The 27,321-nt window shown below is 38.0% G+C and overlaps 1 protein-coding gene across 2 annotated transcripts in view; it reads right to left on the minus strand.

Moving 5' to 3' along the window:
* Window positions 1–27,321, minus strand: part of ST6GALNAC3 (ST6 N-acetylgalactosaminide alpha-2,6-sialyltransferase 3) — a 557,467-nt gene that overhangs the window by 304,865 nt on the left and 225,281 nt on the right. The window contains exons 1-2 of one of the 2 annotated variants that reach the window (XM_055367849.2): window positions 17,054–17,144; window positions 12,681–12,875 (exon numbers count right to left, since the gene is read on the minus strand). In XM_055367849.2, the coding sequence (XP_055223824.1) occupies window positions 12,681–12,875; window positions 17,054–17,107 (249 nt within the window). In that variant the 5' untranslated portion in view covers window positions 17,108–17,144. Of the gene's footprint in view, window positions 1–12,680; window positions 12,876–17,053; window positions 17,145–27,321 lie in introns of those variants that run through there. The other variant, XM_004026000.5, reaches the window with a different exon arrangement.

A 27,321-nucleotide genomic window follows, 5' to 3' on the forward strand; every position in this document is an offset into this window, starting at 1 on the left:
ATCCATGAATAACAGTTTAGCAAACATTTTTTAAGCTCCTACTAGATACCACAGAAAGTCTACTTGAAATGTACATTCATAGTCTTTTTTAGCAAATTACTTAACAATTACTTGTGTAGATAAGATATTAGTAGAAAAGGCAATTGTTCTAATAGTGTCTGTTTTCAAGTTAACATTTAATGCAATTCCCATAAATATTCCACCAGAATGGTGAATGAAATTATTTTTGGCAAATAGTCACTCTCTCTACTCTCACCTTCATAGGAGGAGTATACTTCCCACTCCATTGATGTTGGACTTGCCCATGTAACTTGACTTGACCTCATGGTGGGTGAAGTGCACTTTACTCCCCCTTCATTTTGGGCCTCCCTTTGATCAATGGGATGTTAACAGATGTGAGGCCACCAGAAGCTTGCAATGTGCTTTCAAGATTGAACTTAGTCTTTTGTGCTTTTTCCACCATGAGAAGAATATGCCCCAGGTGGCTCAATGGTCATTGGTGAAGAGAGACTCATGAAACAGACCAGGACCCAACTTGCAGCTTTGGAACTAAGCACAGCCGATCTGAGCCTGGATGGCAACTGGTCCACAAAAACATGAGCAAGAATAAACAATTGTTTAAGCCACTGAGTTTGGGTGATTTGTTACACAGCATTATTGTGCAAATAGTTTTCTGACACACCCAAGATTTCCCATCTACTTAATAAAATGATGCTGAAATTCATATAGAGGCGAATTTATTAAAGATTTCTGAAAAAAGATGAGCAAAAAGAAGTAGGTCTAATACTACAAGCAACAATTATATAAAAACAGCGTTTACCAAAAAAAGTTGATCAATGAAACAAAATAAAGAGCACAAAAAGACCAAATATATATATATATATATATATATGTGTGTGTGTATGTATACCAATGGTAGCAATAATATAATAATAATAGTAATAATAATTGTAAAAATAATTATTTGTGACAAGTACTAGATTGTCAGAGCTCACAGGACAATATTTTCAGCATGTCTACCATTCCGGGAGCATGCTGGAAATATTGTCCTGTGAGCTCTGGGAAAGATACCTGAAAGATAGCTAACTTTCTTCAATCCAATAAATACCATTAAACACTATCGGAAAGAAATAGTTATTGGCAAAATACAACACCATACCAAGCCACCAAAAAGTTATTTACTTTCTACCTTTTCTTCCTAAGAATATCACAAATAATTTACCTTGCAAAAAACTTGGGCTGCATTGCAATAGAAAAAACTGTTATAGTGTGTAAGTATAGATGAAGGAGATTAGAAAGCCACACTGACTTGCACAGCTGTTCCTGGGGAATCTTTGAAGAACTTGTACTTCTTAAAGAGCACAGGAATTATTTCTAGAATACTCACTATTTTCCCTGCCAAAATATTTATTGTATTAAATACAGAACATTAAAACAGTGATGTATTCACAATGCATATATCTTATACATCCCTGCCCTATGGAGCTAGACTAGTATACTTCAAATTTTTTCAATTCACCTTCTCCTATGGTCTTCTCCATCTCAGTCAATGACAATTCCAACCTTCCAGATGCACAGGTCAAAAACCTAAATACCTTTTTTAAAAGCAAACCTTCCTGTATCCAAGTGTTCTCATTGTTCAATTCCCACCTATGAGTGAGAACATGCGGTGTTTGGCACATGTATACATATGTAACAAACCTGCACGTTGTGCACATGTACCCTAGAACTTAAAGTATAATAAAAAATATATATATGTGAAAAATTAAAAAAATGAAAGCGCAATAATTAATAAAAAAAGCAAACCTTATATTTTGGAATAGTTTCAGATTTATTTAAAAATTGAGAAGACAGTTACCATATAGCCCACACTCAGTTTCTCCATTATCAACATCTCGTATAGTATAATACGTTTGTTACAATTAATTATTATTAACTCAAGTCCATACTTTACTCATACTTAGTTTTGATCTAATGTCTTTTTTTCTGTTCAGGAGCCCATCCAGGATACCACATTGCATTTAGTTGTCATGTTTCCTTAGGACACTCTTGGCTGTGGGGGTTTCTCAGACTTTCCTCGTTTTTGATAACCTTAACAGTTTAGAGGAGTTGTCATCATGTGTTCTGTAGAACGGCCCTCAATATTTATTTGTCTGATATTTATCTCATGATTAAACAGGCTTATGGGATTTGGGGAAGATGGCCTCAGTGGTAAAGTGTCGGTTTCATCACATCATACCAAGGGTATATACTACCAACACCATTTGTCACTATTGATGTTAACCTTGATCACTTAGCTGAGATAGTGTTTGTCAGCCTTTCCACCATAGTTACTATTTATTCTCTTTTCCATATTGTAGTCCTATTAAGGGAGTCACTAGGAGAAACCCACATTTAAGGAATGGGAGAATATTCACTTTTTAAAGTATTCCAAACAATATATTTATTTAGACATTTTAAATCCTATTCTTTAAATGATAGTGAAAGTTCTAGAGTGTTTCACAGATATACATTGCTTAAAAAATACTTCTTCAACCGGGCATGGTGGCTCACGCCTGTAATTCCAGCACTCTGGGAGGCCAAGGCGGGCGGATCAGGCTCAGGAGTTCGAGACCACCTTGGGCAACATGGTGAAACCCCGTCTTTACTAAAACACAAAAATTAAGCCAGGCATGGTGGTGCACACCTGTTGTCCCAACTACTGGGGAGGCTGAGGCACGAGAATCACTTGAGCCTGGGAGGTAGAGGTCATAGCCAAGATCACACCACTGCACTCCAGCTTGGGCTACAGAATGAGACTCCATCTCAAAAAAAAAAAAATTCTAGTAATAAATACAATATGTGCTCATTGTAGAAAATTTGGAAAACATGTTTTTTAAAAAAATTCTAAAATTTACAACCCAGATATAGACCATCACAGTTAATATTTTGAAGTATTATCTCCAAACTTTCTTTCTATGACTACATTTAAGAGTTAAAATAATCTTTCACATGTTATTCTACCTTCCTTATTAGCCTTTAACATTATGAAAAAATTTTATTTATCCCTAGGCAAAAAGCGTTTTCTTTTTTACAATTTCACAGCCTAGTACAGTGCGTTGCATGTAGTAAATTCAACAAACGGGATCCCATGAACTTACTGACTTCATGAATTGGCAGACACTCTGTGAAACCATTTAAAGGAATTTGTTGACTAGGATAGTCTTAGGTTATTGTTTTGCCACACAGGACAATGAAAGACACTAGCATAGAATCAATACTTTGGGGGCCTTGAAAAATTAGCTAAATCAGTAAAATAGTATGTACTCCGTAAGAGCTAAAAGAGAAAATGGCACATAAAATACTTAACACAGTGACTGTCATTTAACCTAACCACTGAGGTATTACAATTTTATTTATTTCTAGTCATTATATTCAATTATTTTTCAGAGATATTTTATTTTTGCTAGAACTTTGCTTCCCATGTATTTTATTCATTCTTAATCATTTTTATAGTCTGTGTTTGACACAGGCCCGCAATCCCTTATCCAAAATCATTTGAACCAGGTATACTTTGGGATTCGTAAATGTTCATATTTGAAGAAGACAACAGAGCAAATACACAAATACACATATTATGAAACACCACAGCAGGGTATTTCTAGAGGTAATTTTTGTATTTTTACAAAATACAAAATTTTTGGGCATGGTGGCAGGTGCCTGTAATCCCAGCTACTCGGGAGGCTGAGGCAGGAGAATCGCTTGAGCCCAGGAGGTGGAGGTTGCAGTGAGCTGAGATCGTGCCACTGAACTCCAGCCTAAATGACAGAGCGAGACTCCATCTCAATAAATGAATAAATAAATAATCTATTTATTAAATACTTGGCAAATGCCTATTAGTCAGATGACTCAGTTAACCAGACATACTATTTCCCAAACTTGCAGGGGGGTGGGGGGCGGTGGCGGATAACATTTGATATAAAACCACATAGTTATTTTTGAAATGAAATATTCTGTAACGGCTATCTTTCTTTTGTGAATAAGCCTTTGTAAGGCTACTCTGAAAAATAAGAACTCACAATTTGATGCCATCTACTTAGTGACAAATTACCTTTTAGACATTAAATATAACTGTTTAATTGAAATTACTTGAATGTTCACTATTCTTAAGAACAGTGAAATGAATTTCTTGTGTAAGATGGTTACTCAGCCATCATCATTACAGGCTGCAATGCAAACACCTTCTAGGTGGTATTGTTCCAGGATACTCCTAACTTGGGTCCATGTTGTTCTCTTCTTTGGTGAACCCCAATTTTAACACTTCTTTAAATTACAGTTCATTGCTGATCCTTAGCACAATGTCTGGAACAGAATAAGCACTTTTCAAAATATTTGGTATTTGGTTAATACCAATTGCCATTTGATGAAAGCTTTTCGCACTAATCACTCTGCCAGGCCATCAGCTTGAGAAGAGCTATAGAAAAACTCTCTACATCAGGACATGAGTTCTATCATCTTTTTCAACCCTCAAATCAAGGTATTTGTGATAGATACACTGTTTTGTTTTCCTTTGCTTGTCACAAATGAGGTAATTTGATAGTTGAATTTCTAATAGGCCCCTTTCAAGTGCGTTAACAAGATAGTCGGCAAATGGGGACTTTTCTACCTAAGGCTCTGTAATAAATAAAACTGTGGTATATCTTCCTGAGGAACCAATTACTACATTAAAACCTATGATAATAATGGATTTTTCATCAATAAAAAATGTGACTTGTAAAGTGAAAATCAATCTAGTTTGACTGCTGATGCCTCACAGCAATAGAGAAATTTTCATCTAACAATTATAATAAAACTATATGATTTATCAGTTGAGTACGAGTAGCAATTCAGGTAGTAGTCAGTCTTGTCCGGCCATTTTCTGGCACTATAACCTTGGGAAATTGACCTTCATTTTTCTACCACAAAAGGATAAGCTAGTTTACTAAGCAATATGCACCTAAGCAGAAAGATAGACAGCGTTCACCCCTTGCAGACACCTGCACTGACTGATGGATGTGACTTGTGTTTGGCCCCCCAGCAGGTTTGAGAGTGCAGATTTGGAAAGACTACTCCTCTCCTCCTTCAGATGGCACCTTGTTTAAAGATGAGTTACTGAACATTTGGTGGCGGTGGCTGTAAAATAACTACAATATATCGGCTAGGACTTTTTTGGTTGCAAGGGACAAAAACAGTTCAAACCAGCAAAAGTAAAAAGAAGACAAATATATTGGCTTATACACCCAAACCATGGGGGATGGGAGGGGAGGCTGCCTTCAAGAATTGAGCTCAGGACCTGAAGTGTTGTCTGGGTCTTCACATTAGCCTTGCAACTTGTTTCTGCTTCTCTCAGTATCTTTGTCTCATTCTGTCTTGGGAACACAGCTACTGACATCCAGAGAATCACATCCCAACAGCTTTACCACCAGAGAAAAGGGGGCCTTTCCTGCCAGTGTGTCCCAGAAAAACATAATAAAATTTGAGAAGGCTTCAGAATGGCTCATCTTGGGCCATGTGCCCACCCCTCAACCAATCACTTGATTGACCAATCACTAGCCTGACTTTTCTGCTCACCCTTGTGGTCAAAAGGAAGGGCCACCTTCTCTAATAAAGGGAAGGTGGAGAGTAGACAACCACAAGAGGCACAATATACACCTACCTGACTATATATATATATATATATATAAAATGGTGTGTGTGTGTGTGTGTGTGTATATACCATTTTACACCATTTACACACCATTTTACATACCATTTTTAATGTATAACATAGTATGTTGTATATATTCTATGTATGTTAGTATTTAAGCAGCTAGAACTTGATCTGTGAACATGTATGCATGTATATGTTGCATGCATGCATACATGTATGTATTTTCCATATACTTGTATATACCGATTCATAACTATGAATGTATATATATATTGCATGTATGTATTACTCCTATGTCTAAATAGGAGTGTGGTCTTTCCATAATCCCACTCACATTCCTAGATCATAATTACCCAATGAATGCATTTTCTATATTCTTCTATATTCCAGAGTAAGTTCCAGGCAGGTTGACCTATGTATTACCTGTACATGTGCCTGACTTCCTTCTCTGGAAGTCAGAGGATTGCAGAGGCCTGGGCAGTACTTCAGGGGCCCCTTGGAAATGGGGAGTTGTGTCCATGTCAGGGGTACACAGAGAGAAGCATTATTAGAAGTGACCCTCTACATAGTATGCAGGGCAGTAGGGCCAAGGTAAGAGCGCTACAAGACTAGATAACCAGCCAAACAAAAAGAAGAGCCACACGATTAGGACTAAAGGTATTGAATCCAGAGAAAGGTATGAAATGGATCCACCAAGTGTGAGGCAATGATGATTACCAGCATAGACATTAGGGCTTTACTGTAGCTTTCCATGTAGTGTCCTTGGCCTACCGGGAGTCATAGGGGCTGAAGGAAAATGCACAATACATATTCTGAACCTTTGCTTTTTTACCCAACTCTGCTTTGTCTTCTTCCTCTGTCCCATCCAAATCTTTCTCCAAAGCACATGTCTCACCTCTCCCACAAAAGCTTCCTGGAATTATTCCAACCCACTGTGGCATCTGTCCTTCTCATCTGGCACTCATAGATTGTCTGGAGATATGGTCATTGATTGAAAGTTGCTATTTCACAACCAGACTGAGAAACATAGTCATCTCTTCTCCACTCAAAAAATATATCCTTTCATACTTGAGAAAAATGATAAATTATCCTTAAAATGACAAATCCAATACGCACATGTCAAATTCATTTGGGAGTAAGAGCATGGCACAGACATGGTGGTAGGGGTGGGGCTGTCAGAACAAAGGATGAAGTCAATGAGGAGGGTGGTAAAAAGTCACAAAGTTTTGATTTATTATATGTTAATTTAGCTGTTTCCTTTTCTATAACATTTAATACTCAAATTTCATTTTGCTTTACGATTACATAAATGGGAATGTTCGGATTTTAATTAACAATTAAATGGATCAGTTTTAAACTTTCGGGACATACATTTGCATATAATTGCTCTCAATATACTTACGTAAAACCCAAAGCCTCTATTACCAAATATAGAAAACCTATTCATGTCAGCTTTAGTTACATGTGTACATTTATTTAAATGTGTGGAGTGTGTGCTTTTATCACCAAGAAAGTCAGCTCTCTTCCTTAATTGTTACTATAGCCATAATTTGGGAAATTCTATTGCAACATCAATATGTTATGCACATCTTTAATTAGGCTAGTGTGGCCTGTCTGTCACAGCAACTGATCCTAAATATTCCTATTTAGTCTACTTGAGGTTTTAAAACGTTCTCATTTTTTAAAGAGGCATACTTCAGCCTCATTAAATTGTCGAGTAAGTCAGTATGCAGCCCTGCACTTGCTTCCTGTGTTCTAGCAATCTTGCACCTCTCCACTTGGCACATTTCAGGCACCCAGGGAAAGGGCACTCTTCCCCAAATACCAGAAATCCTCTGTAGCCCCAGCATCTTAAGGGGAAGATCCTATCAGGTCTAAGGAAGACATCTGTCACCCTCACTGATTACCAGAAAGATCTGGCCTTGGCATCCTGTTGATCACCCAAGCTGGATCCTTTCGTCTAGCAGTAAATGCAAATAAACTGCTGGCTGCTTGCTCTGAGCAATGTCTTCACACCAGGTCACACAACAAAAAAGACAACACAATGACTGAGTCCATCATAGGCAACTACAAATAGAACCTAGCTTGAAGTTCATTTTCTCCTTTTTCCCAAAAATCTGCCATGATCTCAACAAGAGAAAGCAAGATTACCTTGAACCAAGCCCTGGACTACCTTAGTCCTTTATACCTCCTCTGTCTGCTATAATTAATAATTTAAAATAAATAGTATTTGTTTCAAGGGGAAAATAGGGTTTTTGGATATTGTGAAGCACGTTTCTGTTTTTAATTTTTTTCTGGAAAAACACATGGGTGACATATACTTTTTACCACATCCAAAGCCAGTTGATAATACAGTAATTCTGCCATAATGCTATAGGTGGAATCTCCACATTGTCATTTTTAAAATGGGGGATTGCATTATAGACACAGCAATGACACAGCAGGGAGGTGAGGGCAGGGTCTGTTGCAAAATCTAAATCACTCCTGATCCAAGCTTTGGTTTGAAATCATGGTTGCTATCAGCTTAAACATGTGTTGATGAGAAATTTGGGGCTCCGTGGCCAGCGAAGACTTTCAGAATTTCAGCACTCACCCAGTTAGTTGGCACTCATTTTTCTTCCCTGCTTCTCAAGACTTCCCCTCCCCCATAGAAAAGAACCTTAGCTTACAGTCATTGAGAAAGTGAAGGGGAGACTGGGTAAAGAGTTAAAGCCAATCACCAACTCTGTTATATTTAGATCATCATTATTACAGTGGGAGGAATATTTTGATCTTTCTATTTAACCCCTTTATAATAGTCATCACAGTTTTCACATGCTCTTTTTTATGGATCTACATCAAGGAAAAAAATAAACAGCTTGAAATACAAGCAAAACCACATCTCTCCTGTGTTCCTTTTATTTTAATTTTTGTATTTCCCCTGGGAACAGATTATTTTAAAAAAAAAACAGATTAATTGATAAAATGAAGCAGAGCTTAAACTGGGTATAATTTACTATATGTGGGGCTTTCAGGGCAGGCTGTCATAGATTCACAAACCATCTATATTTTCACTTGTGCCAATCCAAAGGGACCAGAGTCATCTATTTTTAAAAGACAACTAAAGAATCAGATTTTGCTCCTAAGCAACCCTACACTCCACAGTGTCCACTAGATGTTTGACCTAATTCTGCTGCCTCCCATTCCACTTTTCTTTAGACAGTAGTAAAGAGACATTCTTTCTTGTAATCATTTTAGCTCATAAAATCTATGACTAGTTACAGCAACTTCTGGCCAAGCTGAAGCATCAGGCAGTAAACCCATCATCAACAGCCATGGTGTTTGCAGATGCTCTAGGTCTGGAAATCACTGCTGGCATGCCTGCATATTTAAAAAAATACTAAGAAGTTTAGTAATTTCCAGAAACCATATGCATTTAAGGGGAAAGTCTTCTGAGAAAACTTTAAGGGCCAAGATCTTGAAATAAGTAGATCAGCTTGGTGATCACCTGACTCAGTTCAGCTAAGCCTATTGACCTTCTCAGAATTAGAATAGAATGAATAGGGACTTAGTGTGTGATAATCTCTGAAGCATGGTTTTGTGGTCACTATTTAAGCTATTTGTCCTAGAACACTGAACTCACCACCTATCATTTCAGCTATATTACTTTGGCTCTTGAAAGCTTTATCATACTGTGTCTCTTATTTAATGTAACCATTTCTGCAACGGATTGCGCCTGAGGACATTACGGTGAGAACAAATGCACAATCATTTGGGAGTAAGAGCATGGCACAGACATGGTGGTAGGGGTGGGACTGTCAGAACAAAGGATGAAATCAATGAGAAGGGTGGTAAAAAGTCATAAAGTTTTTATTTTCTCCCGATTTAGCCTAGAACTACTTGAATTTAGGAGAAAATCTGTCATTCCCTTTGAGTGTTCTAATGTTTTCAACTTTCATGCAAAATTTTCTGCTCTATCACCTGCATTCATGATGCAATATGGGGTCTATCATGCATAGACCAGAACTAGAGAAATAAGTTGCTTATGTGTCTGTTAGTCTTCACAGAAAATCAAATTGCCTATTTCAAATATTCCTAGTTTGCTTTAGATAGCTTAATATCCCATTGCTTCTTTTTAGTTATTTCCTGCTGCTGAATTCGGTGAATTGTTTTGTATGATTCCTTCCCCATGGTAAATGGTAAATAAACATCCTTCCTGGGATCAGAATATATTTTGAATTTTTTAATAAAATAGACATACAAGTCCAAAAACGATAAATTTATACTTAATAAATGGACTGTGAACATCTGTGTAACCTCCAACAGGATCAAGAGATAGTACATTGCTAAATCCCCAGAAACCCATTCTGATCACAAGCTGCCCACTCCTCTCAGAGGTAACCGCTAGACCCCCTTTCATAATAATAATTTCCTTGCTTTTTTTTTCCTTTTATAGTTTACTGTTGTATATGTCCCTAAGCAACATTATTTAGTTTAGTCTCTTCTTGTGACCCATAAACGGAATCACATTGTGTACTTTGCTTTATCTTCCATGTGGTCACATATACTTGCAGTTTCTTCATCGTCATTGCTGTATGGTATTCCAGTGCATGTGGCACGACTCTAATTCATTCTCCTACTCATCAATATTTAGGTATATTCTAGGTTCCGGCTACTAGGAAAAATGCTGCTACATGTTCTGTCCATGCCTTCCAGTGCACGGGTTCATGAGCACCTCTAGTGTAGATATCCATGACTAGAAATGCTTGGGCATGCAGCATGTAAATCTTCAACTTTGCTCAATACAACAGTGGAGCTGTTTTTTCCAAAGTGGGTATTACAATTTTTACTCCCACTACAAGTATACAATAGTATCTGTTGTTCCACATCCTCGTCAACACTTCGTATTGTCAGACTTCTTAATTTTTTGCCAATCTGGCATTTCATGTATATTAGTATCTCCTTGTGATTTTTAAATATTTTTCTCATTGTGGTTTTAATTTGTAAAACTACGATTACTAATGAGATTGAGAACCCCTACATGCGTTTATTTCCCCCAAGTCCAGGATCTTTAAAATGTACACATAAATTCTGGTACTCTGGACTGTGATAATTTGATGTTATTCATACTGAACACTTTATGCCATACTGGAAAGTACAGAGAAAGCAAAAGCAATTCATTCATTGAATAGCAATTTGGAGCTGGGAACCTCATAGACTTCGACTTATTTTATCCTCAAAATAATTTTGCTAGGCTCATGTTGTTATCCTTATTTTGCAAATAAGGAAATTGGGGCTCTGAGGTTAAGGAAGTTACCCAAAAGCAAATATACTGCTTAAGTTCATTAAATGTTAGAACTGACTCTCAAACCATGCCTGTGTGCTTCCAAAGCCCAAATTCCTTCCAGTAACTACGTTTTCTCCTAAGAAATAACCTTTGCAGGAGCAAAATGATATTCAATATTCTTTTATAAAATCATTGTATTAAAAACTACATCAAAATAATTTCAAAGATAGCCCAGTTAATAGAACTAATTAAATAACTGCATCCATAGGTCAGTTTTTCCTTTCACACTCCGAAATCAAATTCATTAATATTTAAAGAAATGAAAGGGTCTTTGATATTTGATGGGATTTCTCGTATGAGAATACTTCGTGAGACATTTTAGTCACATGTTTCATTTTCAGCCTGTGACAGGCACTTGTGAATTGATTAACACCATACAGTAGAGTTATAGACTATTAAATGATAGCCAGAAATAAAAGTAACAAAAGATGAGGGTGAGACAAACTCTCCTCAAAGAGATACATTTTTATATAGGTAATCAATTTATTAGGACACTCAACAAATTCAAGCAATAGACACTTTAAAAAAATTAATTTAAAACCAATTAGAGGATAAACATCAAAGATTCTAAGAATTTATGTGTTATTAATGGTGCTTTTTTTCAACTATAAAATTCTAATAAAGGCCTGTAAATCCTGCAGATACAGAAACAATTTTCAAAGAATCAAATTAACCAGAAGCAATGACTCAGATATGAGATTGCCTACAAAAGGGGGTAGACCAAGCTTAGCATCCTCCCAGAATGCTAAGAATAACTCTCAGGACAGGAGCAGCTTCCATGCATGACTCTACCCTCTAGTATCTTTACAAAATGACCTTTCGATGGGAGCTGATCCAAGACTCTCCCTAGTAATGTAGACACACTGGTAGCTTGTACCTTTGTTACCAACAATTTCAAACAGGCTTGGACTTTGTGTCTCTGAATATTAAACTCACATTCATCCAACTCCATAGAAATGAATAGTGAAAACAATTTTATTAAGCACTTCTATATACATCACATATTTTGTGAGGTTCATTATTTTTATTTTACTTTATGAGACAAATGCTCGCTTGCAAAAGTGCTAGCATAGTGTGCACTTCCTAGTTGTCAATATACCTCCATCCTCTCCTGTACTACCAATTGGCTACAAAGATTTAAAGGTTCTGTGATTATAGGATTTACACGATTTTAACCCCTTTAAATTTGAAAACTCTTTAAATCCCATTATCTCTGCAGCCACTGCAAATTTTAAAATCAGCTTGGCCTTTTCTAGCTCCAGGTCTAAGGATTACAGAGTTTTAAGGAGTATAAATGTGTTTTTGAAGTTCTATAAAGAGCTCTCCCCAACCAGTTGACCTACAGGAAATCAAGCCAGCCAGTTCTCCAGCTGGTAACTGCTGATCACAGCTTCTAAATGGAGAGATATGTACGTTGTGCCACAAACCACCAGGAAAACAAGTAATTGCTTCCTTGACTCCATATGAAGCCAGTGAATCAGAAGATTTAATGTAGGAGGGGTGGCAGATTTAGACATTTGTCAGTAAATGTCTAAGAATAATAAGACAGAAGATGTTGTCAGGGACCCAAGCAAGCTCTCCGGGGCAGAGAGAGTAAGTTCAGTGAGTTAGAAGCCCTCTGGCTCCTAAAGAAAAGCCGTTACCATGGATACTCTCCAACTGCTAGGTAACCCTCTGGGATCTTACCTCTTGTGTCTTCACATTTATGTATCCATAGTGAGTTCGAAGGGGCCGCCTGTATGTGTAGGAGAATGGTATCCACTTTGTACCAGGTTGTCCAAAGCAGTTTAGTAGCAATGGGAAATTCACTTCATTTACAAGACGCACAACCAGCAGGAAAAGGAACGCTGCTATGAAGCTCACAGCAATCACAGACTTTCTCTACAAAACATTAAAAAAACAAAAAGAAGAATGAATGACTTTCAACCAAAGGCAGTCACAGAAGGAGGTTCCTTTATTCTTCTCTTTTTCTTTCATAGGGGTCGAAGGATTCTGTCATTCAGCATATTTTACCTGTAAATGGAAAATAATTATTTGGTGACCAAATTGTCCTAGTGTGCTGGGCTGCTGAGAGCAAGCAGAGCTGCTTTCTTGAACTCTTCCATTGCATCTCCACCCTTCCTTATCTCACTATATTCCTTGTACACTCCTATTCAGTTTGCAAAACCCCAATCAGACATTTCCAATGACAGGAAACCTTTTCTAATTGCTCAATCCCCTCCTCACCACCATGCTTTGACCCCCAACCTATCCACTCTAACAGAGGTAAAGTCCCATCACTCCCATACTTTAAAGACACTTCTATTGTTGTACTTTTTCACTGTGTATTTATTTATGTGATTTTCCTACATGGATTTGTGAGTTCTTAGAGAACTGGAATGTACTGTGTCATCTTGATCTCTGTATCCCAGGCTCTTAACATGGTACCTTACATACTACAGGCATTCAAAGAACATTAGAGTGAAACAAATGAATGAATAAATAAATGAATGAATGGATGTTCACATTCTTGTAGACACAGTATCATCATCACTCATTCTTCTGTTTCTGTATCTAGCACCCTGTATGAGTAGGAAAGTCTGCCTGTGCTATAGGATTTGCAAAAGTAAGATTCAAAAAAGTAACAAGAGGAAAAAAAAATTATGCCAAGCAGCAGAACATTCCTCTAAACATACTGCCATGGAAGAAAAGCAGGAACAACTGCATCTGATTGAGAAGAGAGAAAGCAAAGATGTCTTTGAAATTGAGCTTGATAAAATGCATGTGTTTTAATTGACAGATATGTGTGAACAGAGCTTTCCAGAGAGAGGAAACAGCACGCAGACAAGAATACATACAGTTACTCATAGGCGTACAGTAGTTTGTCTTACTGGAGCACAAAGAAGGAGAAAAAGCTAGAAACACAAATGATAACTTTATGCTGAATTGCCTCAGATATCAAGCTAATACATCTATACTGAGTTTGCTAGGTGATGGAAAGCCAAAAGAAATTTTGTTTTGTTAAAGGGGACAGTTGACCACATAAATGTCTTCTTCTGAGAAGTGTCTGTTCATATCCTTTGCCTGCTTTTTGATGGGGCTGTTTATTTATTTTTTTTTTTGTAAATTTGTTTAAGTTCTTCATAGATTCTGGATATTAGCCCTTTGTCAAATGGATAGATTGCAAAAATTTTCTACCATTCTGTAGGTTGCCTATTCACTCTGATGGTAGTTTCTTTTGCTGTGCAGAAGCTCTTTAGTTTAATTATATCCCATTTGTCTATTTTGGCTTTTGTTGCCATTGCTTTTGGTGTTTTAGTCATTAAGTCTTTGCCCATGCCTATGTCCTGAATGATACTGCCTAGGTTTTCTTCTAGGGTTTTTATGGTTTTAGGTCTTATGTTTAAGTCTTTAATCCATCTTAATTTTTGTATAAGGTATAAGGAAGGGGTCCAGTTTCAGTTTTCTGCATATGGGTAGCCAATTTTCCCAACACCATTTGTTAAGTAGGGAATCCTTTCCCCATTGCTTGTTTTTGTCAGGTTTGTCAAAGATCAGATGGTTGCAGATGTGTGGCATTATTTCTGAGGCCTCTGTTCTGTTCCATTTGTCTATTTATCTGTTTTGGCTGAAGCCAACAAACATATGAAAAAAAGGTCATCATCACTATTCATTAGAGAAGTGCAAATCAAAACCACAGTGAGATACCATCTCACACCAGTTAGAATGGTAATCATTAAAAAGTCAGGAAACAACAGATGCTGGAGAGGACATGTAGAAACAGGAATGCTTTTACACTGTTGGTAGGAGTGTAAATTAGTTCAACCATTGTGGAAGACAGTGTGGTGATTCCTCAAGAATCTAGAACCAGAAATACCATTTGACCCATCAATCCCATTACTGGGTATATAACCAAAGGATTATAAATCATTCTGCTATAAACACACATGCACACATATGTTTATTGCAGCACCATTCACAATAGCAAAGACTTGGAACCAACCCAAACGCCCATCAATGATAGACTGGATAAAGAAAATGTGGCACATACACATTATGGAATACTACACAGCCATAAAAAAGGATGAGTTCATGTCCTTTGCAGGGACATGGATGAAGCTGGAAACCATCATTCTCAGCAAACTAACATGGGAACGGAAAACCAAACCCCACATGTTCTCACTCATAAGTGGGAGTTGAACAATGAGAACACATGGACACAGGGAGGGGAACATCACACACAGGGTCCTGTCAGGAAGTGAGGGGCTAGGAGAGGGAGAGCATTAGGACAAATACCTTATGTAGGTGACAGGTTGATGGGTGCAGCAAACCACCATGGCACATGTATACCTATGTAACAAACCTGTACATTCTACACATGTATCCCAGAACTTAAAGTATAATTTTTAAAAAAAGAAAAAAAAGGCGGGGGGGAAGTTATGAGTTATAATCAAACATCAGTGTTTAAGATGCTTTGGAGCAGGCTGAGAGTATAGGTAGGCAGTGACTAGTTAGGAGGCTATCCCAATTGCCTAGGACAGAGGTAATGAGGGATGAAAACTAGGACAGAAGAAGAAGAAATAACAAGGTGGAAAATGATGTGAGAAACTTGATTTAGGTGGGAGAAATAGAACTTGGGCTACTGACAGGACAGAAGTGGCTGATGGAAAATTCAGAGATTCCTCAGATTTGGGGTCCATGTGACGGCAATATTATGGGTCATATCAGGAGAAACCAGAGTTGTCAGAGCAGGAACTGACATAAGATAGTAAAAAGATAAAGCCCTTGGCTTTCTAGTTTTCAGCAACTGTCAAGGAGTCAGGTGGAAGGTAAGTCTAGAGCAAGAAGGAGGACTGCTGAAGCCATGAAGTGCAGGGTAAAGACACAATAAAATATTCTTTCATATAGTTGGGCTGGGCCCCCTGATTCTTCTTCGAACTTAAGGAAAGCCACATAACTGTCTGAGAAAGACCAAAATGTTTATTGTTGTTGCATTTTCAGCTTACCACTACCCGGTGGAATTAGTTCTTTTTGCTCTTCGCAGACTCTCCTAGGGAAGTCAAGAAACCTGAAGGCAGTTCCTGTATCCTCCCAGGGCCAGGGTCACAGCCTCTGTATGGGCAGTGGAACCAGACCCCAGGAGTCAGTGATACCCAAAGGCAGTCTTGCTTCTTGCTCACCTCCCATAATTTGGAAAAGCCCCAGCCCTCCATCTCGCCAGCCTAATCTTCCAATCGCCTGAAAGTCCCTTGAGCTCTGCCTCCTCAACACCCCTTATCTCACCACTAACTACCACAGCCTTACCTCATTTAACCTTCTAATCATGAAAAACTGTTTTAATTTGCTCCTCTGTGGAATCATTATGTCCACAACATTGCAATGTGTCAAGGTAACAGTTTAATGAAGTGATGGATCTTACAAGTTTAAAGGGACATAGACCAGAACAGATGGCTAAATAAAAGCAAAGAGGCCAGTCACCCATTAAGTAAACAGGTAAGAACCTTTTTCTTAATCGTCATCTGGTAGCTTGTTGCAAAATAGCAGCTTGCTTTGAAGGAGACCCAGATGGGATTTGTGCTTTTGTTTATTCAGAGCTCAGCACAGCTCTCTGGTTCTCTTGGTTGCTACATTGCATTGCATGGCTGGGGGTTTGGGGACAAAGATGTGGATACCCTTTCTGAATCCACTGTTGTGTGCAGCAACACATACGTATGCATACATGAGAGAAAAATAAGTCAACCATTTTGAGAGAAATTTCAAAACAGGATGAAATAGCAGTTGTAAAAGCCTGCTCCCTGGCAACCCATGTCTGCCTCTCATGTTCTATCAAAGGGAACCAAGTAATGAGCACAGAAAGGGTGAAGGGAGCAACCAGAGAGCAGAAGCCAGACACCCTCTCCTCTGTGTGCCACTGGGAGTGGTATTCTGCGGTGGACAGAGGTTCCTTCTGCAGCTCAGGCCCCCAGCTCAGTTTCTGTTACATTGCCCGGGTTTGATTCTTTGCCCTTCTTGTTTAGCATGAAAGTGTTCTCATAGTGCTAGTATGAAACCACTCTGAAATTCCACTAGAAAAGGCATACCTTCAAGTACACTGTGTGCTCCAGATGACAAGTACAACAGAATACAATGCACATGTGCCTTCTTCTAGTAGTCACTTCCACCAGATCGTGACCTCAAGCTTCAGCAACTACAATGAAAACCATGGATGAGACAGAAGCCTACACATCGCTGAATGCAATGAGAATGTGTGTGTGTCATAGGGATGTGGGAGGTGGGGAAGTGAACAAAGTACTAATATGCATGATATACATGCATGTGTCACATGTATATCATGCAATACATACTAAAGAATTTACATCTTCAAGCCACAATCGCTCATTGAGTCCATACTATGTGTAGACTTGGCTAGGTGCTGAAAAAACCGAAATAAAACCATAAAAGACACACCATGCTTCCAAAGAGTCACAACTTGGTGCAGCTGGCCAGTAAATAGAACACTATAATACCAGGTGTCAAATGATGCTAATGTGGGTATACACAGGGTGCTGTGGGAGGCCAGAGGAAGGGTGAGTATAGGAGGAACAGTTCAGGGAATGTTTGTCTGGGGTGGTGATATTCCAACAGAATCCTGAGGACCGCGGGGGCCTCGCCAAGAGAAGATGTGAAGGGCATTCCAGGCAGAGGGATTAACAGTTTGAAAGGCCATTAATTTGGTCAGAAACCTTGAAGTCATTTGGTCAGAAGAATACATAGACTCTAAGTGGTAGGAGATGATGCTAGACAGAGTTAAAATTATAAAACAAAAGATAATAAGCCAAATAAATGAAGTTGGATGCAATCAACTGTCCTATCTACCCTACATTAGGATAATGAAAGGATAAATGTATATAAAAGTGCAATGTTTTGCAATTCTAAAATATTCTCCACTTTCCAAACAAGTAAAAATGTATCAATCACTTCATTTTATTTGAATTACCATTTAACACACCACAATGCCTTGTTTCAAGTTGTTTGACTTATTCCATCAATAAATGTATTCCATCTATGGCTTGTTCTAGTAACTGTTTTGAGTCCATCAACACTTAGCAAATTAGAAGACTCTACCTGTTTACACATGTGTTCTACGTCTAATGATTTATTTATGGAAGTGATTGCTGCTGCCTTTATTGAAGTAGTCAGAACATCCTTTAGATTTAACAACCACCAATTAGATTAAACAACAGTAAGTACATGTCAGTTTATAATGTATGACACTCGGCTCAACAAATTTTTCATACTGCAAAAAAATGGCATATATGCAATATAAACAGTCATTCCCCTAAGATCAGAAGCATAAATATTATGTGATACAATGGGTGGAAAATGCAGAACACAGTACCAGGCACATAATGAGCTCTCGAGAAACAAAAGCTATTACGATATAACTACTGATTGTTACAGCCTCAGTGAACATTAGCCAGTGTTGAGCACTGGTCAGACCACATGAAATGCATTAAGAACTAGAGATATTTTTTTTCTTAAATATTCCAAGCAGCTGCAAACCCTTGAACTGTTCAGTGTAACTTATCCATATAAGTTCTGAGAAAATGTCACTGTGCCCAAATAGATCTGATGAATTGCTTTAGGGAAAGCTTTCTCCTTCTTTGTTCTTCATTTTGGGCAAGTCTGAAGGGGCCTTTAACAGCTGAGACATTTAGAATTTAATCCCCTCTGTGCTGCAAAAATATGCATCAAAAACGTGGCATTCTAGCTGCTTGCTCTTTAGAGTGGGAATATCATTTATCAGACTTCATAGCAGAAATACCTATTCCAAAATAAAATCCACAGAAAATCCATTATTTTGGGAGAGAACACAAGTGCAAAGATCCGGACCTAGCAAATTTGCAATCTATATTAATATGTTTATGTTTTTATTCTTTCTACTGTAGAAGTAGTCTTTAACCACAAAATAAAATCTTTAACTTTTAATCCAGTCTATTGCCAGATGTTTTTGTTTTCTTTTTCCTAAATTATAACCAATGGTATAAAGTTGTGTTTTTTATTTAACTATTGTTTAATGACCAAGTATTCACTAGTGTGAAAAGCATACGCTTTTGTTCACATGCTGTCATTTATTCAATAATAAATATTAAAGACAATGTCAACTGTGTTATGTGTATCAGTGCTCAGTCACTTCACACATTGATGAGTCCCTACCCATTGCTTCTTTGTGATTTTATCAAATGCTAATTCTTCTCCCACATAAAAAGTTGTCTCATCAATATGTTATAGTTCTATCTTGCGCCACTGACCAAGTTCCAAATCTAATTCTCTCTGAATGCAATAAAGCTTCTTTCCATTTGCACAAAGTTGAAGTAGCAAAGCACAGAGTATATAAATAAAACCTTCATTCATTTTATTTCATCGTTGAATCAAAAATCTGGGTGTATCCCGCTTATTAAACTATAGTGAACTCTAGGAAAAACCCCACTAATTTGTTAGGGGTATGGGTAAGTAAACAAGGCCCGAGGCTCCCATGTTCTCATAATCAGAACTAACCCTTTGGATGAAATTTATATGTGTCTATCTGTCCAGCCACACTGAGAGACGTTGCTTTCTGGGCTCTTCATTCTATGTACTCAATATCAGTCTTCAGCTCTATCTTGTGAAAATCCTTGCTTTCTTCTCTATAAAGGGAGATATACTGAATCAATATGCTAAAGAGACTGAATGAGATAAACTTGTTTTTCATAATTTTACAAAATGAAACAAACTCAGTGAATATAGCCATGATTATTTTTATGTTATCTTGTAGCAGTTTAAAAATCCAGTCAGGCCAGAAAAACCTAAATCTACTCCCTGAATAAAATGAGAAAATGTGCAGGCATGTTAAAAACTCAATGAGTTTTTTTATTATAATTTAAGAATAGGTGTTAGAAAGTTCAATGTAACCTCTTATCATGTCATCTGATACATTCATAATGCTCATGTTAACTTGAACTTCTCAATAATGTCTGCACCCCCCCAAAAAAAAACTCCTTTGGGAAAAAAGTTCCTTAGGAAATGTTGCTACCTATAATTTTTCTCTAGGACTGGCATTTTGCACAGAAGAATTTATTACAGTGGTACCCATGAAAACTCTATTGCCTCGATTTTTGTTTGTTGGATTTGTAATTCTTACTGGACTATAACCATGTCTGAAGGTGACATACTGATATGTACTCTAAATTCTTAAAGTAGATTACCATGTTGAAGGCATCCTATTACTTTTTTTTTTTTTATACTTTAAGTTTTAGGGTACATGTGCACATTGTGCAGGTTAGTTACATATGTACACATGTGCCATGCTGGTGCACTGCACCCACTAACTCGTCATCTAGCATTAGGTATATCTCCCAATGCTATCCCTCCCCCCTCCCCCCACCCCACAACAGTCCCCAGAGTGTGATATTCCCCTTCCTGTGTCCATGTGATCTCATTGATCAATTCCCACCTATGAGTGAGAATATGCGGTGTTTGGTTTTTTGTTCTTGTGATAGTCTACTGAGAATGATGGTTTCCAATTTCATCCATGTCCCTACAAAGGACATGAACTCATCATTTTTTATGGCTGCATAGTATTCCATGGTGTATATGTGCCACATTTTCTTAATCCAGTCTATCATTGTTGGACATTTGGGTTGGTTCCAAGTCTTTGCTATTGTGAATAATGCCGCAATAAACATACGTGTGCATGTGTCTTTATAGCAGCATGATTTATAGTCCTTTGGGTATATACCCAGTAATGGGATGGCTGGGTCAAATGGTATTTCTAGTTCTAGATCCCTGAGGAATCTCCACACTGACTTCCACAATGGTTGAACTAGTTTACAGTCCCACCAACAGTGTAAAAGTGTTCCTATTATGCAGCCAAAAAACACATGAAAAAATGCTCATCATCACTGGCCATCAGAGAAATGCAAATCAAAACCACTATGAGATATCATCTCACACCAGTTAGAATGGCAATCATTAAAAAGTCAGGCATCCTATTACTTTTAAACTTTTTTTTAACTACCAACATTTTGTTGTTTAGTTGTGTCTTTGTTGAACACAAGGGTCATTGGATTGTGGAGATGAAAGAGGAAGACATACCCATTCCATCAGGTTGGTTCCTACAAACTGCCTACAATAAGAGTCTATACAATTGACTGACAAAGGGTACCTAGTGTTCTCTAGCAGAAGTGGAAAAATAATTGCTTTATTTTCCCTGAGTGCTAACCAAGTGTACCCTGTAGTTGTCTTTTTAATACCGGGAATAAAGCCAGAGTTGGGCAAAATGAATTGAATTGGTCCACAAATTGCTGATTTCAAAGTAAATGTAATTATCATGCTTCACACCAGGCTCTTAATTTTCCATATGAATTAGGTATTTTGGTTACTGACAAACTGCATTACAAAATCTACCTAAGGCTGGTACCAGTTTTTAAAATTTCTGAATCAGTTATATGAGAATGTTCCCATTAGTGTGAATAACAATTAACAACTTAGTTAATTCACACACTAGAACACGGGCTCTAGAGGCAGAATATCAGAGTTCAAGTAATCTTTACCATTTTCTCGATCTATGACTTTGGGCAGTCACTTCATCTCACTATGCCTCTATTTCTTTGTCTGGAAAATTGAGATTATATAAATAATTCTCTAACTGATAACACATTAAACTTTATCCTCTGTTAAGACTATGATGATTTTTCATGCACTTACACTCTATCTGGACTATATTCTCCTAGTAAGAGAAAAAAGGCCAATCTGAAAGTAATAATTGCTGGGTTTTGTACTGATAATTTAATATCTGCTGGTGATACCTGATGAAGTAGTCCATGTTTGCTCTTGATATTGTCTTTCCTGAAAGACATTGGCCACACCACCTCCAGACTGAGCTTTCCAAAATGAAACCTGATCCTGTCTATCCTACATTTAGATCCCTCTGGACTCTACAGTGTAAGTGCAGACCCTTGGTATGATATGCAAGACCTTCTGTAATCACATCTCCTCTTGCCTCTCTAGTTCCACTCCTTCTGCCCTATTCAAAGCCTACACTCAATATATTTCTTTTACTATATCACATCTTCTTCATTAGGCTCCCGGATTCTGTCATGCTGTTCATTATCCCAAAGTGATCTTCTTTGAAATGCACATTACTACTCTTTTCTTGATGGTACCAATGATTCTAGCACCCACTATGCTGCCTAAGGCTGCCCTTCTTAAGATTAGATATGGACCTGACCCATCAGGACTTTCCATCATTTTATTACCCTGAAGTTACTTGTTTTTCCATCAAATCCTACTACTTATGGGAAGAAATGTTCTCCAGTCCACCTGTTGCCCTCACTCAGATCCCACCCCTGTGCCCCGGGCATTCTGTTGAGGAAAGGGAGGTGCTAACTAACCAGGAACAATGAAGGTAATCACAACAGGTGCTTTTGTTTAATTCTCAGCTACCTTATAGGCTTCATTGGTTGTATGTGGCTTCTGCGAACCTCTGCTTGTCATCTTTTCACTCTAAACGAGATGAGTTTGTCTCTTAGAATCCATTCGTACCTCCAAGGTGTTCAGGACACAGAAGCAGAGCATAAGTGTAAATTCTGGTGGTCCTGGTGTCATTAGGGAGGAAGTCCTGCCAGAGGCATGCCGACAACGATGAAAATGACTACGATGATAATGACATCAGCTGGAATCTCTTATTTTTCTGTGAATCTACATGACCTTACGTTAAATGGCATTTATCCTCACACCTCACATGCATCTCTCTGTAACAAGTGAAGTGAGAAGGGAAGTCTCCTCTCCCATCTCTCCCTTTCCTGTCCTCCATGTTTCAAGCTGGACTTCTCAGCCTTCTCTAAAGCCCCTTTGCTATCCAGTTACTGTGACCTTGTTCATGCTGCTCCTCCTGGCCCCCTTGCTGTATTCTACTATCCTCATCTCTGCAAGTTCCAATATAACTTGCTCAGAGTGTTTCCCCCATAAAGCATTTGTTCCTCCTTGGCTTCTAGTTCATGGATAAGGGTGGGGTGGGATGGGGTGGATAGAGAAAGAAGATGGAGGAAAGAGGGAAGAAGGAGAGTGGAGGGAGAAAGGAAGGGAGGGAAGGAGAGAAAGATTCCCCCTTAATTTTGTCTTTGAAAATTTCTTCAGGACATGAACAAAATCTGAGAAATATACCTCATAAGGCAGTATCAAGCACAAGGTCTTTAACAGAAAATATTCAGTAAATATTTGTGGAAGAAATGAAAGAATGAAGGAGAGAAAGAAGGAAGGACAGAGGGATTAAATGATTTTTTCTAATTATAAGTCCTAAATTATTTCAAAAGTTTCAGATTCAGATTATTATAAAAATATGTTTTTTCATAAAAGAAAAAAGGCAATTTTCTTTTTTTTCTTAATTCATCTCACTTTAAGATTTCTGTGTAGATTTGAGGTGAATGTGGTGGGGAATGGGAAGGTGAGGGAGAGGGTTAGGGTGTGAAATATAAAGAGAAATGAGAAAAATTTAAAATATAAAGAGAAGTGAGAAAAATTTAAACATTTGTTAAACTGGACTTTTTACTAGGAAATTTACTAGGAAATTGCTTTGAAGTTCCTGATAGAACTTGTAAATCTGAATGGTGATAAACTAGTAAACCTGCTTGGAGCAACATTTTTTATATGGCACATAATGAAAAGGCTTACAAGAATCCATATTTTTTAGATAATCAACTCTTGTCTGAGATTGACAACACTTAAAGCTAGAATCCTATATCATGGAATGAGAAATAGATAACAAAAGAGTATCCTATTCTTCTGATAAGGACAATAGCCTATTTTTTAGTGGAAGGGACTTGCAACAGCTCACTATGTACTCAGCAAGTATCAAGCATTATGCCAAGTACTTTACAAAGCTAAAAGTGGATTCTCACCAGGGGTGTAACTGTAGACTCAGGTGGTCAAGTTACACTAATGAGGCAAGAGAATAGGGTCTGGAGGCAGGGAACCTAAGGCCATTTCACGCTGACTTCCTAGGACTAAATTGAAAGAAAAACCCTAACTTTCCACTGGCTAGGTAACAAAAGGACCAGAGACCACTCCCTTTGCAAAACCCCACTTTTTCTAGGTGGCAGATTGAAAATGGAAAGTGTCTCTGATTGGTTGCTTTTTGCAACCAATCAGATGCTTGCATAGGAGTGTGACCTATGAAACTTCACTTCAGCCTCTGATTAACTGCTGTCTGCAACCAATCAGACTGATTGTGGGCCAAGTCTTCGTTTGCATAGAAATGTAACTTTGTAACATCACTTTAGCCTCTGATTGGTTGCAGAAAGCTTGCATAGGACTGTGACCTTTGTAACTCAGCCTCTGATTGGTTGCTTTCTGCAACCAATCGGACTGGTTGCAGACCACCACTTCATTTACATGAGGTGAACACCACTTCATTTACATGAGGCTAATGGGAAACCTCTAGGGGGGTATTTGGACCTGAGAAGATTCTGCATCCAGGCCCTTGAGCCCCTTATGCTCTGGCCACTCCCACCCTGTGGAGTGTACTTTCATTTTCAATAAGTCTCTGCTTTTGTTGCTTCATTCTTTCCTTGCTTTGTTTGTGTGTTTTGTGCAATTCTTTGTTCAAAACGCCCAGAACCTGGACACCCTCCACCGGTAACACTAAGTGAGTCAATATGTGCAACCCTGGGCACACAGCATACGTTTTCTTACCTAAAATTGGGGAAAATAAGAGTACCCATCTAATATAATTATTGAAGGTTTAAATGAGTTGTCGCATATAAAAAGCCCTTAGAGCACTGCCTGGTAAAAGGAAAGTGCTAAGTAAATGTTAGCTTTTATTGTTACAGTAGTTCATCAGCTATAAGAGACCATCGATTGTTAGTCACACTGTTACTCTAAATAGAATAAGAAAGAAAAGTAAGATGGGAGTCTAATAAGAGACCTCTGCAAAAAGCTGAAACACCAAACAGCTATTCCCTTAGCACTAGAATATGCCAGAAAGAAAGCTTCCATTCAGAAAGGTACAGCAAGAAGAGAAAGAGGAAAAATAATCTTCCCTGAGAACTTGAACCACAAGCAGATACTCATGCAGGTTTCTGATACAAGTTCATACTGACAGTGTGAAAAAAAACAAACAAAACACCTCAGCAAATAATTTTAAATGGTCTCAGGTTGGTAGTGACCCCAGGTGACCATGTGAAATAATGCCAATCCTCTGTGAACAAATTTAACTTTGTTGCAGGCTGACAGTGACTGCAAGGAAGTACTGAGTGTAAGTATTCTTAGATATGTGAAAATGTGGAAAAACATTTTAAAAATCAATGAAATATGGTGGTATCATTGTTGTCACCATTGTGGTCACCACCACCACCACCATCATCATTCTAGGGAACAAAGAATCAGAAATGGTGCCTGGACTATTTTAAATGCTTATCCCTCAGCCCACATCCTTAAGGAGGCATAACCAGAAGTCCATAAGGAAAGCATGACAAACAGTCCTGGAGCTGCCCAAGACATCAGAATTTACCAATGCAAAATACCTTTTTGAGTTTTTTCTTCTTGTCAAGATTGCACCTGTGGGGGAAAAAAAAAAAAACCTTCTTTTTTTGAACTTGGTTTAGATTATGTTGCTCATGCAGGCATATCCCACCCACTTCTCATACATAGATATCAATTGTAGTACCTCCTAGCATCTCTCTAAGGAATATACACTGTCCTCTTATAGGTCAAAGTTGAACCTCGGTAGAGTGAAACATGCATGTTAAACAGTCTTTCACTGAAACACAAGCAGAGTTTTGCTACAGCACAGGTCTCATGGTGATAATAAATAGTAATGTGCCAAGAACTCTTGAATTTCTAAGTAGGACAGTTTTCCTATCAATTCTGAATTTAATATTGCATTGACAGTCATTTGAATCACTAAAACAATATAAAGCATATTCATTTATTATGTATAGTTTCCCTTGCTAGAATAGCAAAGGCAGAAACATCTCCACTATTAGGCAGGAACCTAGATGTAAAATGCACAAGGTCTGTTATCAAAGAGCCTTTGATTTTTTTTTAAACCATCACCAGATCACTCTGTGCCAGATTTCCAACAGTATTAGCCATCCCGATCGGGATGTCCCAGAAACAACTCAACTTCAATAGTCCAAACCCAAACTAATGATCTCTGCCTCTCTGATCCACTCTTCCTTACCTATACTGTTTCTCTGAGTTGCTGCCACTAAAGTTACTTTGAAGCCCCAAGAATTAAAATCTTAGCTCTACTTAATAGCTGAATGACCTCAGACATCTTAATTTTCTTTTTCTCTGATTCCTCATTTGTAAAACCAAAGGGTCATTATGAAAATTAAATACTTAGATAACACAGAAAAGGCCTAGCTTAGTGCCCATTACATAGCAGACAATCAGTGATCATCAATTTCCTTTTTTTATCCACATATCAGGTTGCCTACATAAGCTAATCTTTCTTCATGCAATGTCTTCTTTCCTTTCCTTCCTCTTTCTTTCTCAGGAAAACTTCTACTTGTCCTTCAAGATCAAATTCAAATGTTGTCTCCTCTGTGAAACTGTCCTGCCCCTCCAAGAAGATTCAGAGCACTTTGTTCTGACTGAAGCACACTTCATATCCTGTAGCAATCATGTGATTACAAAGCAGCCATCATCATTCAACCAAATTCAGCAAATACACAGCAAACCATATCCCACCTTCTCCCCAGGCAGGCATTGCTAATCAATCACAGCACTATTTCCGCCTGAATCAGGATGCAACTTCAGAATCCTCTCAACATAATGTTGCAGGTGGTTGTGATACTAATCAGTTTACCACTTAGCAATAAACTTAGCACTTAGCTGTCCTTAGGCAGCAGCTTAAGGACAGAGGCTATATCTAGATAAGTCTACAAGCTGTCTGACCACAAGTCAGATTATTAACCTCTCTAGGCCTCAGTTTCCTCATCTGTATGTCCATTTTTTAGTGATCACTGCTGGCTCCTGAGTTTAATGACTCTATAATGATAACCGAGGGACCTTGATTGTCTAGAGCTGGTATCACTAGAAAAAGGGTTTGTAGCACAGCTTTGCACATGGCTCCCACTCTGGCCCACATCCATTTCTTATCACAGAGTTAGGCACGCCTTTAGACACTTGAAAATTGGAGCCACTGTCTACATAATTGAAACAGAAATAGGGTGAGAATTTCTGATCTTTCAATTTGGCAGATAGCAGCTGCCACTTACCAAAGCCTACCTGATTGCAGCTATTTTACACCTGCTGAGAAAAAGTTTACAGCAAAAGAGATTACTTCCTTTTTTAACCCTTGGCTGAGAACCCACCTCCATATTTT

Source organism: Gorilla gorilla, chromosome 1 (assembly GCF_029281585.2).
Source record: "Gorilla gorilla gorilla isolate KB3781 chromosome 1, NHGRI_mGorGor1-v2.1_pri, whole genome shotgun sequence".
NCBI lineage: Eukaryota > Metazoa > Chordata > Mammalia > Primates > Hominidae > Gorilla > Gorilla gorilla.